Raw genomic sequence first — 18974 nt, 5'->3', positions numbered from 1 at the left:
AGCAAGATATGAATATCAAGCCACCTTCTATTTAATAGAATCTATCAAGTCAGACACTATAGAAATTTGCATAAAAATAGTATCACTTTTCTTACTAATTTTGGGGGCATTTTGGAAAATACAGGGGTTTTAAAATAAAAAATGTTATGTTCATGTGATGGGTTTATGGTTCATTTTAATTCATAAATAAATATGATTTGTCAGTTTTAATTCCTAATATGGTAAATACGGATAGCTATAATTCACATAAACAAAAACTGTTTGGGTTTCCCAATATTTTCTTAGGTAATAAAGAAGTCAGGAGGCTGAAGGGTTTGAGAATTGCTGGCCTAAGTGCGTCCCTGATTAAGTGGACCAAAAATATATACACAGCTGGTCACTGCAGTATGATGTGTAATAAGGGGGGAAATGATGTTCTTTCAATAAGAAAAAGAATAAACTGCAACACATTCATACAATGGAATATTATATAGCTATGATACATATACGTGTGTGTATACATACACAAGACACACAGATCTCCAAACCATACTGTTGAGAGGAAAGGGAAATTTTTTAAAAATCTATATATCTGATGTCACTGATTTCTATTTTAAAACAATAAAAACATGCCCACATAGATGTAGTCAAATGGAATATCTTCAGAGGGATACCCCCAAATTCATAATTCTGTCTGCCTGTGGAGAGAGAGGGTGGGGGTACAACACTGGGAGTGTGTGCTTCAACTCTTATCTGTAATGCTCAATTGCTTATTAAAAAAAAAAGTGGGGGGAGGGGCATTCTTTTCCCTGCTCTTGGCTAGAAAGCAAGTTTGTTTTAGGACATCATGTCCTCCAGAGCCCTTAATTCCCTGAGATGAACATTACCTACTAGAGACCTTTCCTGGTAGCTGTTAGAATTCAGAGTATATGGCCTTGAATCTCTGCCAGAAATCCACTTGTGTTGGCCCTGCTCCTGAAGGTTTACAGGTCTCCCTGAAACCCAAGTCCATGCCGTGAGGATGAAGTTTATAAACCGACTAACTTTCAGATGCCCCTTTCCATATTTTTATATGTCAGTCCTACCTTTTTCATTACTATTTAGACAATCTTAAACCCTGTGTAGGTTACACACACTAAATGTAGACGCCTTTCTCCACGGGTCTCCGTTTCTGTAGGCATGTTTAGATGGCTCTCTGCTGGGCCTGCTCTCCAGGCCCTGGGGCTTCTATGCCATGTGGACTAAGAAAGAAACCTTGATATGATCAAAAGGTTGTGTGCCTAATTATTTCTTGCCTTTCCAGAGCAAATTTATTAATTTTCTTGGTCAAATATGTATCTGACAGTACAACAAATATATAAAGGAAACACATATATAAAGAAATCTATAACCCTCAAAGAAAGAAATTAATTGGTGATTTTTGACGGACTAAGCAAGGGGAGAGCTCCACAGTCAGCCCAGGCAGAAAGCTGGGCTCCTATTTTGTGCTGTGCCACCGCACACGACTCTGCCACTCGCAACCCGGCAGCCACAGGGCCTACCCCGCACTGTCCTTGGCCAGCTGCACTCCACGTTTGTCAGTTTCCATCACAGCCCTTTGCTTTTAACTTCAAAAATCAATGGCCGGGGAGCAGTGCCAGTCCACAGCGGCTTGGTGTTGGCCAAGTTCTTTGGCGGGGAGCCACCCTCCTTTTGAAATGGCATCTAATCTCAGCAAGACCCCTCAGCTCCTCACTGAGCACCTACTATCTGGCAGGCACTGGCAGGGTGCCAGGAATACAAATGTAACGAAGTACTGATACAGGATACCACACAAATGAACCTCAATGAAATTATGCTAAGAGAGCCCTGGCCGGTTTGGCTCAGTGGGTAGAGCCTCAGCTTTCGGACTGAAAGGTCCTGGGTTTGATTCTGGTCAGGGGCATGTACCTTGGTTGCGGGCACATCCCCAGTGGGAGGTGTGCGGGAGGCAGCTGATGGATGTTTCTCTCTGATTGATGTTTCTCTATCCCGCTTCCTTCCCCTCTGTGAAAAATCAATAAAATACATATATTTTTTAAAAATTATGCTAAGTGAAAGAAGACAGACACAAGGGACCACATGCTGTGTGATTACATTTATATGAAATGTCCAGAAAAGGCAAATCTATAGAAACAGAAGGGCTGGCAATGGGAGCGAAGACTGACTGCAGATGGGCACGAGGGGACTTTGTGGGGGGATGGAAATGTTCTAAAACTGGCCTGTGGTGGCGGCTGTACAGCTCTAAACTTACTAAAAGCTATTGAATTGACACTTCAAATCAGTGAATTTTATCAGTAGTGACTTTTCACAGTTGATAACTCACTTCTGCTTGTCTGTCAACATTTCATGAACTTCCAGGGCGGTCCTTGTCAACTATTCCATGACGAAACAGCCCCCCTGCCCAGGCATCTACAGGATGCAATGGCTCCAGTCTCCCCTCTGCATCTAGCCCTGCCAGTTATGTCCCAGCCTTGGGAGAACTGAGAATAAAAAATCAACACTAAGATTGGATCTCATCAAGTCTAAGGATTTCATTAAAAATAATTTGAGGTTCTAACCTGATAAATTTTTAATTATAATTTTACATTTAAAACGCCAAAGGATGACAATTCCATTCCATGAAGTGAAAAAAAAAAAAAAATTAAATTTTTCTTTTTAAATTATAGTTTTTCTAAGTGGAGTTGGGGATATTTAAAAATCTTTATTCCTTTAAGAGATATTAAAGAATGACTTCAGAGGGTCAAGGGTCACAGATAAATGACTCAGACGAAGGTACCACCCAGGTCACGAAGGCACCTTTAATCGCTCCCAGCTCCCCAGGCTAGCTTGGAGGCCTCCCATGCCCACAAGTGCACCCCGTGCCACAGCCCCCACTGCCTCCTCCGCATCTGCCTCCTCCCGAGCTCCTGGGCAGCCGTGGACCCTTCGTTTATACAACACGCTTCATGTTCGTGATCTGCGGACCGCATAGTGAGGCCTCTGCTCCCCCAGGCCCGCACGCCCCCAGCCCCAGAGGAGAACGGGGTGCGGGCGAGGTCAGGCCTGGGGGGGGGGGGGGGGTTGAGTACTGTCACCTTGACGGTCCCCTCCGGCCGCGGCCGCCCCGCTGGGGGCGCGCACCCCGGAGGGCGCCCGGGCCTCACAGGACCAGCTGAGATGCACCCCCGGGCTCCGTCCTCCTCCGGCCGCGGAGGGAAAGGCCGACCCCCTCCCCGGCGCTTCAGGAATCCCACCACGGCCTCCGCCGGCCGGGCGGCGACTCCATCCAACAGCGGACGGCGCCCCTCGCAGGGACAAAGCCTGCGCCCCTTTCCGGGAAGCCGAGGCCGCGGAGGGAACGGTCCACGCCAGGCTGGGGAGGCTCTGCGAGGGCCGGGTCTGGGGTCCGGCCTTCCTCGGCCTCCCGCAGCGGCGCGGGGGCAGTGCCGGCGCCGGCCCGGAGCCCGCGGCGGCCCGCAGCCCGACCTCACCCGAACACGTGCTCCGAGCTCCAGATCTTCATCGCCGCCCGGCACCCGCCGCCGCGCGCGGGGTCCCGGCTCCAGACCCGGAGCTGCCGGCGGCTCCGGTCTCAGTACTGCGGGGGCGTGGCCTGGGCGGGCCGGGATGCCGCGGGGCGTGGCCTGGATGCAGAGGGGGCGTGGTCTGGGCGAGGCGCTCTCGGGAGCCGCCAGCTTGGGTGTCAGGTGACTGTGCAAGCCGCAGCGCCTAAAAATAGGAATGCGGGACGCCGCTGTAGGGGCCGATTGGGGAACTGCTCCTCCGTGCTTGTTCTGGAAGCATCTTCCAGAGAAAGAGAACGGAATATGCAGAAGCCCAGAAGTATGAGGAGGTACAGTGCTCTTGGGGGGCTGCAAGTCACCTGTGAGGCTGGATTGTGGGGGTCCCAGAAAGAAGTGGCAGGAGTTGAAGCTAGAAAGTTAGGAGCCATGCTGAAGCCGGTTTGGCTCAGTGGATAGAGCGTCGTTGGCCTGCGGACTCAAGGGTCCCAGGTTCAATTCCCAGGTAAAGTGCATATACATTGGTTGCGGGCACATCCCCGGTAGGGGGTGTGCAGGAGGCAACTGGTCGATGTTTCTAGCTCTCTATCTCTCTCCCTTCCTCTCTGTAAAAAAAAAAAAAAAAAAGCAATTATATATATATATATATATATATATATATATATATATATATATATATGTGTGTGTGTGTGTGTGTGTGTGTGTGTACTTTTAAAATATATATTATTGATTTTTTTACAGAGAGGAAGGGAGAGCAATGGAAAGTTAGAAATATTCATGAGACAGAAACATGGATCAGCTGCCTCCTGCACACCTCCCACTAGGGATGTGCCCGCAACCAAGGTACATGCCCTTGACCGGAATCGAACCTGGGACCCTTCAGTCTGCAAGCTGACGCTCTAGCCACTGAGCCAAACTAGTTTCGGCAATAAAATATATTTTTTTAAAAAAAAGCTAATGTGCTTTACAAAGAACTCATGATTAAACAAAAAAGAAAGAAAGAAAGTTAGGAGCCATGCTGAGAAGGGCCTTATACACCGCCCCTCTTAGCACAGACTCAGGCCCTTCCTGTGTGCACCACCACATGTGTACCACACACCTGCTCTTCAACCTCATAGCCATCTCCAGCCTCCTCCATTCCACCAGTTCCTCCAGACCTTTCTGCCTCCAACCCCCCAACCTCCGCATTCCGGAACACAGCTCACAGAGAATTGACCCCCAGTTCTCTCCCACCTATGCAGGACAGTCTGCAATATGCCTCCTCTGGTTCCAGCCCAAGCACTCTGTGCTACTGGAGAAAAACCACAATCTGACAGATTATCGCACAGGGAATGACAGGTGTCCTGTTTCATTAGGCCTCGCTGGAAACTTCACTAGCCCCTGGTTAGCTTTCTCCCCCAGCCTCCTCACTGACTCCCCACTTCTCCCATTGTCTTCGGGCCTCCCTGGGACAAAGGCTCTTGGGTCTGACACTGGGTAACCGAGTACTAATTGTATGACCTGAGCAAGTTGCTTAACTTGTCTAAGACCCAGTCTCTGTAGAGTGGTTGAATTGACCACAAATGGGTGTCAACGCCTAGTATGGTATCAGATACATAGCAAGTGTCCAAAACACAGTACCTATTGTCCTGATCTAGACCCTGGCCACACACCCTTCCCACCTCTAGTCTCAGGCAACCACCCCACTCTTCTCGGTCCCCTCTGCGGGCACCTGCTCCACTACTCTTCCCTTCTACAGTTTCTATTTCCTCCACCCACTGGTCATTTCACCCCACATCCCACCCTTGATTATAACGTGGTCAAGTTTCTCAACTTGAAAACAAAACAAAAACATCTCCCCCTTGACTCTGCCTCTGTGTGTGGATCCTTAGAGGAGCCCGAGGCCTGGGCTGCTTCACCAATCTGTACCCGTGCTCATCCCAAATGGATCAGGAGGGTTGATTTGTTTTTCTTGCTTGGGTTTTGCAGAAAACAAAGGAGAAATCACCCACCACTAAGATAGGCAAAGATTTATTATTATTTTAAAATATATATATTTTATTGACTTTTTATAGAAAGGAAGAGAGAGGGATAGTTAGAAACATTGATGAGAATCATTGATCAGCTGCCTCCTGCACACACACACACACACACACACACACACACACACACACACTGGGGATGTGCCTGCAACCAAGGTACATGCTCTTGACCGGAATCGAACCTGGGACCTTTACAGTCCACAGGCCGACGCTCTGTCCACTGAGCCAAACCAGTTTCGGCAAAGATTTATTGTTTTTAATTAAATGTTTGACAGCACAATGTTCATATTCCATAGGACTACTTAAGAGAGAAAGCCCGCTCACACTGTGCGGGGCAGATCCCCCGTGCACCCCAGCACAATTACCAGACACAGCAGTGCACTCTGAGAAGCAGCCGAGACAGACACATATGCTCACGGCCAGGTGACACATGAATCAGCTTTGGTGACACCCAGCAGTCTTTGTTGTTTCAGTTTTATGGTCTCTGTTAGAACTGGAAAGATGCCAGTCAAAGGGTGACTGGCCTTTAAACTAAGCACAGGATATAGTCTTTTCTCCAATAGCTAGCAGGCAAAGATGGATTGATAGCTGAAACCGGTTTGGCTCAGTCGATAGTGTCGGCCTGCGAACTGAAAGGTCCCAGGTTCGATTCCGGTCAAGGGCATGTACCTTGGTTGCGGGCACATCCCTGGTGGGGAATGTGAAACATCTCATTGATGTTTCTTACTCTTTATCCTCTCTTCCTCTCTGTAAAAGAACTAATAAAACATAAAAAAAAAAAAAAGATGGGATGATAGAGTCTGCTGTTGGTTAAACCTCTCACAGGAAGCCAGCTCAGCATGGTCTTGTCAAAGTAGGTGTGGGAACTAAGGAAAGATTTCCAAGGAATGGAGAATTCAGGAGCAAAAGTCATCCCTAACTTTTATCTTTGGCTGAAGTGCCTATTCTGCATGTTGTTGGCTTGAGAACCAGGGTCGTTTCTCTCATTTCAGAAGCATCAAGGGAAAGGATGGATTAGGCATGCCATTCTCGAAGTTGATAGTGTTAAGTGCCAACCTGTGTGTGTGTGAAGCATTGGAAAGATGTCTTTCAGCTACTACATCCCCTTATAAACGCTATGCATATTCTCCCTACTTCTCACCTAAACCTTTCAGAGGGAGAGTCCACGATTGCTCTTCCCACTTTTTAAAAAAGTATATATATATTTTTTATTGATTTCAGAGAGGGAGAGAGAGAGAGAGGGAAAGGGAGAGAGGAAGAGAGGGAGCGAGGAAGAGGGAGAGAGAGAGAAAGAGAGAGAAACATTAATGATGAGAGAGAATCATTGATCAGTTGCCTCCTTCATGCCCCACACTGGGGATTGAGTTCGAAACCCAGGCATGTGTCCTAGACTAGAATCTAATCTGAGACCCTTCAGTCCACAGGACGATGCTGAGCCAAACCGGCAGGCCTCTTCCCACCTTTTTACCCCTTATCTATTCCACAGTACACTGGAATGGGCTCCTGAAACTGCCCTCATTAGGATCATCATTAAACCGTCACATTTTCTAGTCTAAGGGGTACTGTCAGTCCTTCTCTTTCTAGACTTCTCTGCTACATTTGAAACTCTGCCCCTTGGTTTCAACGACACTCAACCACTCTGTCATATTCCTTCTGTCTCTCTGCTTTGCAGATTCTTCTTCCCGTGTGTTCTACTGTTTTCTCGTAGTTTTAACATATAAAAATATGTTATTCATTTATTTTTAAAATAACTACTTCTTTCTTTCTTTTTAAAATATATTTTATTGATTTTTCACAGAGAGGAAGAGAGAGGGATAGAGAGTTAGAAACATCGATGAGAGAGAATCATCTACACCTTCTCCCAAGTGAGCTGACCAAGTTTCTTGGTTTCTACTAACTCCCAAACCTGTATCTCTATCTTATTTCTATCCCAAGCTTCAGACCCATATGTCCAGTTACCCATGAAGTAGTCTCTAGGTCCCCACCTCAAACTCATCATGGCCAAAGCATCTTCCTTAAGCAAATTCCTCTTCCAGGGTTCACTCTCCAGGTACATGGATGGCATCACCTAGGCACCCCAAGCTAGAGTAATCCCTTAACCTACACCCAATCGGTCAGCAAGTCCTTCGGAATTTACCTCTTACAGATTGTTTTAACCCATCCCTTCTTCCACATGCTTTAAGAGATGGTATGATTTAACAGTTAGAGTTGGAGGCATAGATTGGAAGACAAACAAACCTGGGTTCCAGACCTGACTCCCCTTCTGCACATTGCTTACTCTCGGCAAATGTCAGTATTGGATCATCTATGAAATGGGGATTCTAGTGGTACCCACCCTATAGGACTTGTGAGAATGAAATGAGAACATACGTGAGGTCCTTAGTACAGTGACTTGTGGGCAGTAACAATAAGTGTCAGCCCTTATCATTGTTAGCTACCATCCCCACTGACCTCTGACTCCGTTCACTTCCCTTCTGGGTTACTTCAACGTGCTCCTATCTGGCCCCTCAGAACGGTGCCGCCGCCACACCCAGACAATTCCTGCTTGTCCTATCCACCTCTTCTGTGTGGAACTACTTCCAGAGCTTTGTTTGCTCACCCCCTTGGGTGCTCCTCACTCCTTCTCCTCCCGTAATTGCTCCCACATACCTCCATCATTACTCTCAGCACATTTTTTTATAATGACTGTACTTGTTTGTGTTTCTGTCTCTCCCACTAGATTAATACTCATTAAAGAGGCAGATTCCTAAGCTCCACCTCTTTCCTTTGTAATTGACATCTCTGGGATAAAATGCCTATATCTCAGAAATAGGTATTTTTAACGAGCCACCCACCAGTCAGAAAGTTCCCTAAAGTTTGGAAAGCAGTTCTGCTCTAGGTTATGTAAATTCTTCAAGCATGGGGGTTTAGCCTTCCTCATCGCTGTGCGTACCCAGGATCTATCCCAGCGCCTGGCAAACAGAAGCACTTGATAATTGCTTGTTCAGTGAGTCAATCCTGACTCCTAGGGAGTCACGAGCCTGGGAGCGGCTGGGTGGGGTTCCATCTGGTGTAACCGCAGACAGAACCACCTAGTTGACGATGGTTCTGGGGAGCCCTATTGCTTTTGGAGGTCATCTCTGGGGTACATTAAGAGGCTTTTCAACTAGTCCTACTTCTATTTCTTATCTGTTTAGTTTCTGCGTATTGAGATTCTGTGTCAAATTTTCATTTTTACAAGGGTCTGCTGCTAAAAATAAATATGTTTGAAAATTGCTGTATCAGAATGGATTTTTAATTTAGGGAGAAAGTCAACATTCCAGCAGGTAAGAAGTTTTGAAGAACTTTTGGATCTGTTTCTTTCCCGTTTGCCATGAACATGGCTTAAATATCCCAGGACAATAACAAAAACTGAGCTCTGATGTTTAACTGATCCCCAAATAGTGATGGTAAAGACTCAATTGACAGGTTCTTTACCCTGCCACGCTGGCAGAATGAGATAGTGGGAAGTCAGCAATTCTGAGCCTGTGCCACTAGCATCTAGATTTTCTGAGCTCCTACGCATAGGTTATTTGAATCTAAGGACATGTTCTCTAACTAAATTCAGAATTATCCTGAGCCTCAAAATAGCCAAGATGTACTAGACTATTATTAAAACAGAGTATATCTCTGTGGTCTTTTGCTTTCTATGGTATGAAATCTATGTAATTAATTCCTCTTCCAAACAGTTTCTGAAGTAAGTCTCTCCAATACATGTTTTCAATTTTGTACCTGATTTCTGCTTCTGAGCACTTTAATTTCCTCCATTATAACGTATGTAGTTTTTCATCGGAAACTTAAGACACGGTTTCCTTCCCAGCTTACAAATCTTCTTTCCTCTGCTGCCTTCTGGTATTACAGTAACGTCTTCAAAAATGGCTCATGACTAAGGGGTCTTGCGATAAACAAGAAGATATAATTAGGGAAAATCTCAGAACTTTATGGTTTATGTATACTCTATGGTCAACAACTTAAAAATACTTGATCACTATCAAGGATAGTAGTAATTAGGAATATTCTAAATGTTCTGCTATTGTCATTCCTAAAACTTGCATTGATGCACCTTGGTATTGATATCATAATGCATCTTTTATTTTTTTAAAATATATTTTATTGATTTTTTTTACAGAGAGGAAGGGAGAGGGATAGAGAGTTAGAAATATAAATGAGAAACATCAATCAGCTGCCTCCTGCACACCACTTACTGGGGATGTGCCCGCAACCAAGGTACATGCCCTTGACCAGAATCAAACCTGGGACCCTTCAGTCCACCGGCTGACGCTCTATCCACTGAGCCAAACAGGTTAGGGCTCATAATGCATTCTTTATTCATTATCATCTAGATGGTATTAATAAGACATTGTGATTTTTTTTAAAGTATGTTTTTATTGATTTTTAGGGAGAGAGGAAGGAATAGGGAACAAGAGGTAGAAACAGATGGTAGGCTGCCTCCTGCGCACCCTCTACTGGGGATGGAACCAGCAACCTGGGCATATGCCCTGACCTGGAATTGAATCATGACCTCCTGGCTCATAGGTTGATGCTCAACCAGTGAGCCACACCGGCTGAGCAGACTGTGATTTTTCAGATTCTGTTACCTGAGGTACATTACTGGAACAGCATCACAAGCCCTGACCACCTGGAAAGTACCATGTCAGCCTCACCTTATGGAAAACAGGGCATCAGGTTGTCATAGATGAACCAGGAACACTACCAACATCATTTAAAACAAACAAACAAAATATTTTAAGGTTTGAAATGCACAATACTTGGTTGTCTTAGAAATTTATAGGTCTCTCCTGCCACCTAGTGGGAAAACATCAAGCACAGTTCTGCATGTGCTGTCTCAAGGTCCAATCCACATAGCACTTGCAAATTGTTATTTTTAAAATATTATTTACTAAGTAATCTCTCTGCTAGGAAGTCATCCTCTGAATGGCTACTGCACATGTGTATACATGCATCTACAAGAATTTAATTGTAGTGTCTGAAATAGAAGTAGATTGAAAGCAGTCTGAACCACTTTGGTTTGGAATTGCTATACCAAAGAACAGAGTGGAGCTGATTAAAGAATGGGGTGGGACTATATGTTATTAAATACCAAAATAGATGTTAATTAAAAAATCGAGGTGCATAAAGTACAATTTTATTCCTGTAAAAATACATTTAACATACTTGCATACATACATACATATGAACAGATAAAGAAAAAAACAACTACTTAGGCAAGAGTAAGTGAGAGACTTACTTTCTTGCAACTTTATACACTGCTCCATTGATGGGAAAAAATGACCCCAGACTTTGTATTTTAAATGTTTTATTTATTCATTTATTTTTAAAATAACTACTTTCTTTTTTTTAAATATATTTTATTGATTTTTTACAGAGAGGAAGGGAGAGGGATAGAAAGCTAGAAACATCGGTGAGAGAGAAACATCGATCAGCTGCCTCCTGCACACCTCCTAACGGGGATGTGCCCGCAACCAATGTACGTGCCCTTGACCGGAATCGAACCTGGAACTCTTCAGTCTGCAACACTCTATCCACTGAGCCAAACCAGCTAGGGCTAAACGTTTTATTTTTTCTTGATTATAAAACTAATGTGTATTTACTATTGTATATTTGGAAAATATAAATAAGCATAAGATTATTTTTTAAATGTATAATTTCAGCACTAAAATAGTCTCCTTTAATATTCTTAAATTTTATGCTTTATTCGAATAGGTAATATGGTCACATGATTCAAAAAAGGTCAACAATGTGAAAACACATTCTGGGAAGTCTCAGTTGACCCATGCCACCCTACCTTCTGTAACGACTTTTATTAGCTTCTTGTATAGTCTATCAGCCATAACTTCAGCTCTAGGCAATCACTAATCAGCTTTATGTCTGCCAATTTTGGGCATTCCATATAAATGGATTCATACAATATGTGGTCCTTTGTGACTGTCTTCTTTCATTTAACACGTTTTCAAAATTTGTTGATGTCGATGTATCAGTACTTTATTCCTTTAAAATATATATATATATATATATATATATATATATATATATATATATTTTAAAATATATTTTATTGATTTTGTACAGAGAGGAAGGGAGAGAGATAGAGAGCTAGAAACATCGATGAGAGAGAGTCATTGATCAGCTGCCTCTTGCACACCCCCTACTGGGGATATGCCTGCAACCAAAGTACATGCCCTTGACTGGAATCGAACCCGGGTCCCTTTGGTCCCCAAGCCGACGCTCTATCCATTGAGCCAAACCGGTCTCAGCAAAAAAATATATACTTTTTTTACTCTAGCCGGTTTTGCTCAGTGGAGAGAGCATTGACCTAAGGGCTGAAAGGTCCTGGGTTCGATTCCGGTCAAGGGCATGTACCTTGGTTGCAGGTTCCTCGGCCTTGGTCATGGTGCGTGCAGGAGGAAACCAATTGATATGTCTCTCTCACATCGATGTTTCTCTTGGTCTCTCCCTCTCCCTTCCACTCTCTCTAAAAATCAGTGGGAAAATATCCTCAGGTGAGGACTAACAAAAAAAATTATTTTTCAATTACAGTTGATGTACAATAATATACTAATTTCAAGCGTACCACCCAGTGGTTAGACATTTATATAACTAGCAAAGTAATACCCCAATAAATCTAGTACCCATCTGATATATACATAGTTATTACCATGTTATTGACTATATTCCCTATATTGTAATTTATATCCCCCATGACTATTTTGTAACTACCAATTTATATTGCTTAATCCATTGCTTTTTCATGCATACCCAACCCCACAAGCCCCCTCCTTCAACCCATCATCTGTCAACTGTCAAAATGTGCTACCTATGAGACTGTCTCTGATCTGCTTGCTTGTTTATTTTGTTTTCTTAGATTCCACATCTAGGTGAAATCATATGGTGTTTATCTTACACTGTCTGATTTAATTCGCTCAGCCCAATATCCTCTAGGTACATCCATGTTGCTGCAGATAGTACTGGCTGAGGTACTATCAGAGATCAGGACACTGACTGCCTCACAAAAATCCAAACTAGCAGATTGGGTGCACAAACATAGTAACCACCACAGTGCCTGGGAGGAATGGCAAACAACGAAGGGGGCCAGTTGCCCCTCTCATTATATGGACACTAGAGGCCCACGGACACTAGAGGCCCAGTGCACGAAATTCATGCATGGGTAGGGTCCCTAGGCCTGGCCGGTGATCAGGGCTGATCTGGCCCTGTGGGGCAACCGGTGGGGCGATTGGGGAGGGGAACCTCCTGCTGGCACCCACCTTGGCCGGCCTGGCACCACCTGCTCACTGGTCCTGCCCCCCACCACTACCACTGTCACCTCCCTCTGCAAGGCAACTGACGGGGCGATCGGGAGGGCGGGGGGGGGGGGGGCACTCGCACCTGTCTTGGCCAGCCTGAGGCCTCTACGCTGCTCCTGCATTGAGGGTCTGCCCCCTGGTGGTCAGTGCGCATCATAGTGACCAGTCTTTCTGCCATTCAGTTGATTTGCATATTAGGCTTTTATTATATAGGATGGTGGCAGTAGTAAACAATTGTCTGGTATGTTCTCACTTGTGCCCCTGCTGTACTCCTCCCCCACCAGGATATATATATATATATACAAACTGGCCATTCTGGTACAAAATTGAGAGGTCTCCACTGCCTGGAGAACTCATCCTATTCTCTAAAAATCATTTATCTTTTAAATGGTTCCTGATGGGCCCAAGCTAGATGTCAGAGTCCCAACACTTTAAAAAACACATTTTTAAAAATTGATTTCAGAGAGGAAGTGAGAGAGGGAAAGAGGGAGAGAGATAGAAACATCATTTATGAGAATCATTGATCGGTTGCCTCCCTCACAATACTGGGGATCGAACCCGCAACCTGGGAATCCAACCGGGACCTCCTGGTTCATAGGTCGAGTCTCAACCATTGAGCAACACCGGCCGGGCCCAACACCTTTATTATTGCAATTAGACTTGTGCTTCTGTGCATTGCTCTCCTAGGAGTTAAGGTATGTGTTTTGGCGCCTCTAGAGCCTAGAACGATGCCCATCACTGAGTAGGTGCTCAAACATTTGACCAGTGAGATGTCTAAGGTGGCTTTGCCCCCTAGCACAGCGGCTCCCGAGCCACATGCGGCTCTTTGGCCCCTTGAGTGTTCTGACGCCACTACTTCAAAATAGAGTCGCCCAGGCCGAAAACTGACTTCTCCCCACGGGCCACGAAGTTTCAATCGCACTGTATGTGCGCACCTGCACGTGGTATTTTGTGGAAGAGCCACACTGAAGGGGCCAAAGAGCCGCATGTGGCTCCCAAGAAACTGCCCTAGCAGCCCTGAGGTCCTAGCAGCCTTCTCTACTCGCATCCGCTGCTTCTGCTGGTCCCTCCCTCTAACTAAGGCCCGCCCTCCCACGCCCGCTTCGGCCCCGCCCACCACCTCCCAGGCCCCTCCCCTTAGGCCCAGCCCCCGGCCCCGCCCTCCACTCCCCGTTCTCCCTTCTCTCTTCGGCTCCGCCCACCGCCCTCCGCGCCCTCCACGCTCTTCTTTGAGTGACGTTGCGGAGCGGCCTGAGCGGCCGGGACGGAGGCTCCGCCTTACGGCTGACGTCAGCGCGCCGGGGTCGGGAAAAGCGCGCGTCGGGGAGCGTGGGCTTGCCCGAGAGCGGCGGGCTCACTACGTTGTGCCTTCTCACTTCCGAACGGTCCCCCGCCGGCCGGAGCCACCGGCCGCTGCCCGTCCGCGGCCGCTGAGCCGCGCCTGCGCAGCGCCCCCGGCCCGTGCGGGGTGCGCCGGCAGCCATGGCGCACCGCTGCCTGCTGCTGTGGGGCCGGGGCGGCTGCTGGCCCCGCGGCCTGCCCCCGCTGCTCGTTACCGGCGGCGGCGTGGGCCCCAACAAACAGGCCTACCTCCGGACGGTGAGTCCCGGGCGCTCTGTGCCCTCCGCCCCCAGCCGGGCCCGCTTCCGGGTCCGGAGAGCCGGGCGTCAAGGTCACCGGCCCCGGGGCGCGCTCGTGGACCGCCGGGCGCCCGGGGCGAGTTCCTCGGGGAAGGAGGCCGCGTGCGCCCGCCGCCCCGAGAGACCTGGGCGCCCCGCGCTCCGGGCCGGGTGTCCCGTGGTTCTCGTGAGCACGCCGGGGCCTGTCTGAGCGTCGTGTTGGATTTTTGGAAATAATGTCTCTCCGGTGGAGTCAGATCTTTGTTATCCGGGGACTTCAAAAGATCGTCTTCGAGGGCCCTGTGACTTCATGCGAGGGTGAACGTGGCAACCGAGATCTAACAAGGTTAAGAGGAACTTATATCTGTCACTTCTTCGGCGTCGGTTGCCTTCGTTTTCACCTTGGATGGCATTGGAAACATGGGGCGCCTGTGTTGTGTCTGCACCCGAGCAGGATGTGAGAAGAGCACAGGTGTTGGAGTTACGAGCCTCCACTTTCCCATCTGTTGAGTGGGGCCATTGCTGGCGTTCTGTGTCTGGCACATCGCACACGCCAGCACATACTAACTGTGGTTCTAAGATAATGCCCCTCTTCGGGGGACACGGGCCTGCCTGTCCTCAGCAGAAGGTGGTCTCTCTCGGTGATAACCAGCAGATGCTGGTAGACAAACTGGCAGCCATCTTGGTGCGGGGCGGGGGCCCTGGCCCTGAGCAGGTCTGTCCAGCTCCAGCCCTAGCGCCTGGGCTCTTGACTTGTGTAGGGAGAATTTCACAGCACGAGTCCAGGTGACTTTGAAGGCCCGTGCATTAAAGCCGGGCATACGAAAACAAGGAAGGGCTTAGTATAGTTAGAAGCAACAGGAGAGCCTAGGCAGGGGCTTTGGCCCACAAGGAAGTCAGAGGAAAGGGGGCCTTGGGACCAGGTTCAGGGGTGAGTCTAGAATGAACTGCTGCGCCATCGCTCCCCTGGTTACAGGTCTCCTGGAGCTCTGAGTTTAGGAGATGCGGGCCTCTTCTGAGAGGGAAGGGGCAGACTCAGGCGGGCTCCCCAAGGGAGAGCACAGGCTGGGCCCTTTTTCTTTTAAAAACATATTTTTTTATTGATTATTTTACAGAGAGGAAGGGAGAGGGATAGAGAGTTAGAAACATCGATGAGAGAGAAATATCCATCAGCTGCCTCCTGCACATCCCGCACTGGGGATGTGCCCACAACCAAGGTTCTTGCCCTTTAACCTTGAATCGAACCCGGGACCCTCTAGTCCGCAGGCCGAGGCTCCATCCACTGAGCCAAACTGGTTTCTTGAGGGTTTTCTCTCTCGGTCCTTTTTCTTGAGGCTTCTCTCTCTTGCCAGTGGGAATTTTAGGGCCGGTCTCATCTCAGGAGGGCTTCAGCAGGATATTCAGTTTTCCAAGTGTATTCTTTCAGGGTGTGGTCTCTACTCATTGGTCACTGCTGGGGCCAGGGGTCGGTTCAGCTGGCCCTGGTTTTGCTGCTTTTCTGGATTTGAAATACAACTGAGGCTCAGATGTTATCTCCAGGGAGGAGACCTTTCTGTGTTTGGTTGTAAATTGCGTGGCCACTTTGTTCAGGTTATCTGTCTCAGTTTCCTTAGCCCACTGGTCCTGGCCTCAGTCTGTCTCCAGTAAAGGTGATGTATTGTAGTAAGTAGTGGAGGTCGGCTATTTCAGCGACACAGGTTCTTGCTGTCTGTCAGTTCCTCAGAACCCAGCGTTGTTCTGGTTTACTAGAGGTACACAGAGAGGCAAAAGAGCAGGTGGGTTAAGGCCCTGGAGTTAGCAGGGCTATTGATAGTACCTGTGTGGAGGTGAGAAACATCTAAACCTTAGAGAATTTTTATGAGTTTATTTGAACCAAACTGATGACAGAAACAAAATCTCAAATGCTCAGCAGAATGGCAATTTACAGTTTCTTTTATACATTTAAAATTAAGGCGGGAGCCAAAACCGGTTTGGCTCAATGGATAGAGCGTCGGCTTGGGGACTGAAGGGACCCGGGTTCGATTCTGGTCAAGGGCATATACCTTGGTTGTGGGCACATCCCCAGTAGGGGGTGTGCAAGAGGCAGCTGATCGGTGACTCTCTCTCATCGATGTTTCTAACTATCTCTCTCCCTTCCTCTCTGTACAAAATCAATAAAATATATTAAAAAATAAATAAATAAAATTACAATGGACAGGGCTTGCTTAAAGGAAAGATAAAACTTTTACTTGAAGTTTTATGCCTGGGGTGTGGCTGCTCACCATGACCTGCCTAGTTCGGAATGTAATGATCAGATTACTCCATAAGGTTACTTTCCTTTAGATTTATTACAGCTTTTATTTTTCATCCACACCTGTATTCATGGTTTTTACTCTTTGAAGCTCCCTCACCAGTCTTGAATTATCTTCATCTCTTTTCTACTCCATACTGCCAGTACTATCCCTTTTCAGTTTCTTGCCTTGCATTCATTTCCCTATTTTGTTTTGCTGTAATTCCTTTCTTTTTGCCTCTAGAGATTATTGGACTTAGATATAAGGAGCAGGTAGGATCTGCCTTTTATTTGCAGTTTTTATATCAGGAATCTTACCTAAAAGGCCTTTCTTTGGAGGAACACTATTGTCCTTGTGCATCATCCATGTTGACATGAAGTCCTCTGTGCTGACGGTGATAGCTGTCAGACCAGCATTGCTGTCCATCAAGAACAGTATCAGGATTTCTGTCCTGTTTTGCTGTGTAATTGTGTATTAATTTGAAGTTAAATAAGCTCATTTTTGTTTTTTTTAATTGACATTTTTTCTCATACCATAAACTTTATTATCTTAAAGTGTGATTTTTGACATATTTATAACCATCACTCCCTATTTCTCCCCAGTCGTCCCTCTAGCCCAAGGCAGCTACTAATTTACATTCTCTATGGATTTACCTATTCTTGACGTGCCATATAAATGGCATCATAATGTGTGGCTTTTTGTGTCTGATTTCTTGAACTTAAGCATTATGTTTCCAAGGCTTACCTATGTGGTAGCATTTATTAGTACTTCATTTCTTTTTATGGCTGAATGATATTCCATTGTATGAATGTATCACTTTTTTTTTTTTTTTTTTTTTAATCTTCACCTGAGGATATAGTTCCATTGATTTTAAAGAGAGAGAGTGAGTGAGAGGGAGAGAGAAAGAAATATCTATGTGAGAGAGAAACATCGAACCTGAAACCTAGGTCTGTGCCCTGGCCAGGAATCAAGCCCAACCTTTTGGTGAATGGGATGCTGAGCCTCCTGGCCAGAGAGACATTTAACGTTTTGAGAATTCCAAACTTTTCCAGGTGGCTGCACTACTTCCCATTCCCACCAGCAGCGTATGAGGATTCCACTTTCCTCCACATCCTCACCAGCACTGTTAGTGTCAGTCTTTTTGGTTATTGCTACTCTAGTGAATGTGAAGTGGTTTTGTGATGCTTTACTTTTCTCATCAGACCATAAAGGAGGCTAACAATGATGAATGCTAATATAGATGCACTTCATTTTAAACATTCTCATCTGTATTTAAAAATTTGTCCTCCAAAAAAAAAATGATGGTAAATTTTTACTTTCCAAAAGGATATTACTTGAGTTTTTTCACTCCCAGATTTGGATATATCCCCTCAATGTGCCTTGCCTTTGATTCCTTTTAACTGTACTAAAAATGTAATGGGAAGCTTCTTCAGTTGTTTTATGTTATACTTTTATTTACCTTGATTACATTTATACACAACTTTTTAGCAACAAATGTTATTTAAAACATGTATCTGTAATATTTAACAAAGGTTCTCACTGGGATGACAGTATATTAAATATCTTTATCAACTATTACTAGTTTAAGTATTATCAGTGATGTTGGACTATAACTTTATCTTTGAACTAAGGTAAATTGTTTATGAGCAGCATTATTCTCTAATTTCAGATAAATCTTTCAGTATTATAGACCCTGCAGGTTATTCAACATGAAGCAACAGGTTTTCTCTGCCCAAGTTTGTCTTTTGAATGCTGCAAATTAAGTAAACAATATCCAACAGAATGTGTTGGCAGAGTTGTAGTTGGGCTACAGGTCTAACTTGTGTGTGATTTTGAAGTATTCTTGTGTTCTGGATCGTGATTTATGTCTATTGCTGGATAGAGTAGCAGGTTCCCTAGGAAGGGTCTGTCTCTGCTGGTCTGTGACCACCTGTTGAAGGGAGAAACATTTCATCCACTTTATGATATTAGGAAATGAAGCCCTTTAAAAAAATTCTTTAGTATAATTGATGTTTTCATATGTCATGTTGCAGCTTTATCGCTATGCTACAACTCAAGCAACGACCAGCAGAAACTCACTTTTGACAGATGTAATTGCTGCTTATCGAAGATTCTGTTCTCGTCCTCCGAAAGGTAAACACTTCCCATGTGACCATAATGTTCTTCCTTGTTAAAGAGCGTGCCCAGTAGGTGTTTATTACACGGGGGTGGGTACAGGTTGTCT

At 45.8% G+C, this 18974-nt stretch overlaps 2 protein-coding genes across 7 annotated transcripts in view; one reads left to right on the top strand and one right to left on the bottom strand.

Annotated features, from left to right (window-relative positions):
* Positions 1-3609, bottom strand: part of PRELID3A (PRELI domain containing 3A) — a 41931-nt gene extending 38322 nt beyond the window's left edge. For 4 of the 5 annotated variants that reach the window (XR_014795285.1, XR_014795286.1, XM_084887353.1 and 1 more), the window contains exon 1: positions 3471-3609. Coding sequence is in view for 2 of the 5 variants with exons in the window: in XM_084887353.1 (XP_084743479.1) it covers positions 3471-3502 (32 nt within the window). In the remaining 3 variants the exon portion in view is untranslated. The other variant, XR_014795287.1, reaches the window with a different exon arrangement.
* Positions 3610-14123: 10514 nt separating this feature from the next.
* Positions 14124-18974, top strand: part of AFG3L2 (AFG3 like matrix AAA peptidase subunit 2) — a 28522-nt gene continuing 23671 nt past the window's right edge. Inside the window, exons 1-2 of one of the 2 annotated variants that reach the window (XM_084887317.1) lie at positions 14124-14460; positions 18784-18883. In XM_084887317.1, the coding sequence (XP_084743443.1) occupies positions 14344-14460; positions 18784-18883 (217 nt within the window). In that variant the 5' untranslated portion in view covers positions 14124-14343. Of the gene's footprint in view, positions 14461-15616; positions 15698-18783; positions 18884-18974 lie in introns of those variants that run through there. The other variant, XM_084887318.1, reaches the window with a different exon arrangement.

The sequence above is a fragment of the Pipistrellus hanaki genome, assembly GCF_964339955.1.
Source record: "Pipistrellus hanaki genome assembly, chromosome: 6".
NCBI lineage: Eukaryota > Metazoa > Chordata > Mammalia > Chiroptera > Vespertilionidae > Pipistrellus > Pipistrellus hanaki.
This window is presented reverse-complemented; position numbering and strand designations above follow the sequence as displayed.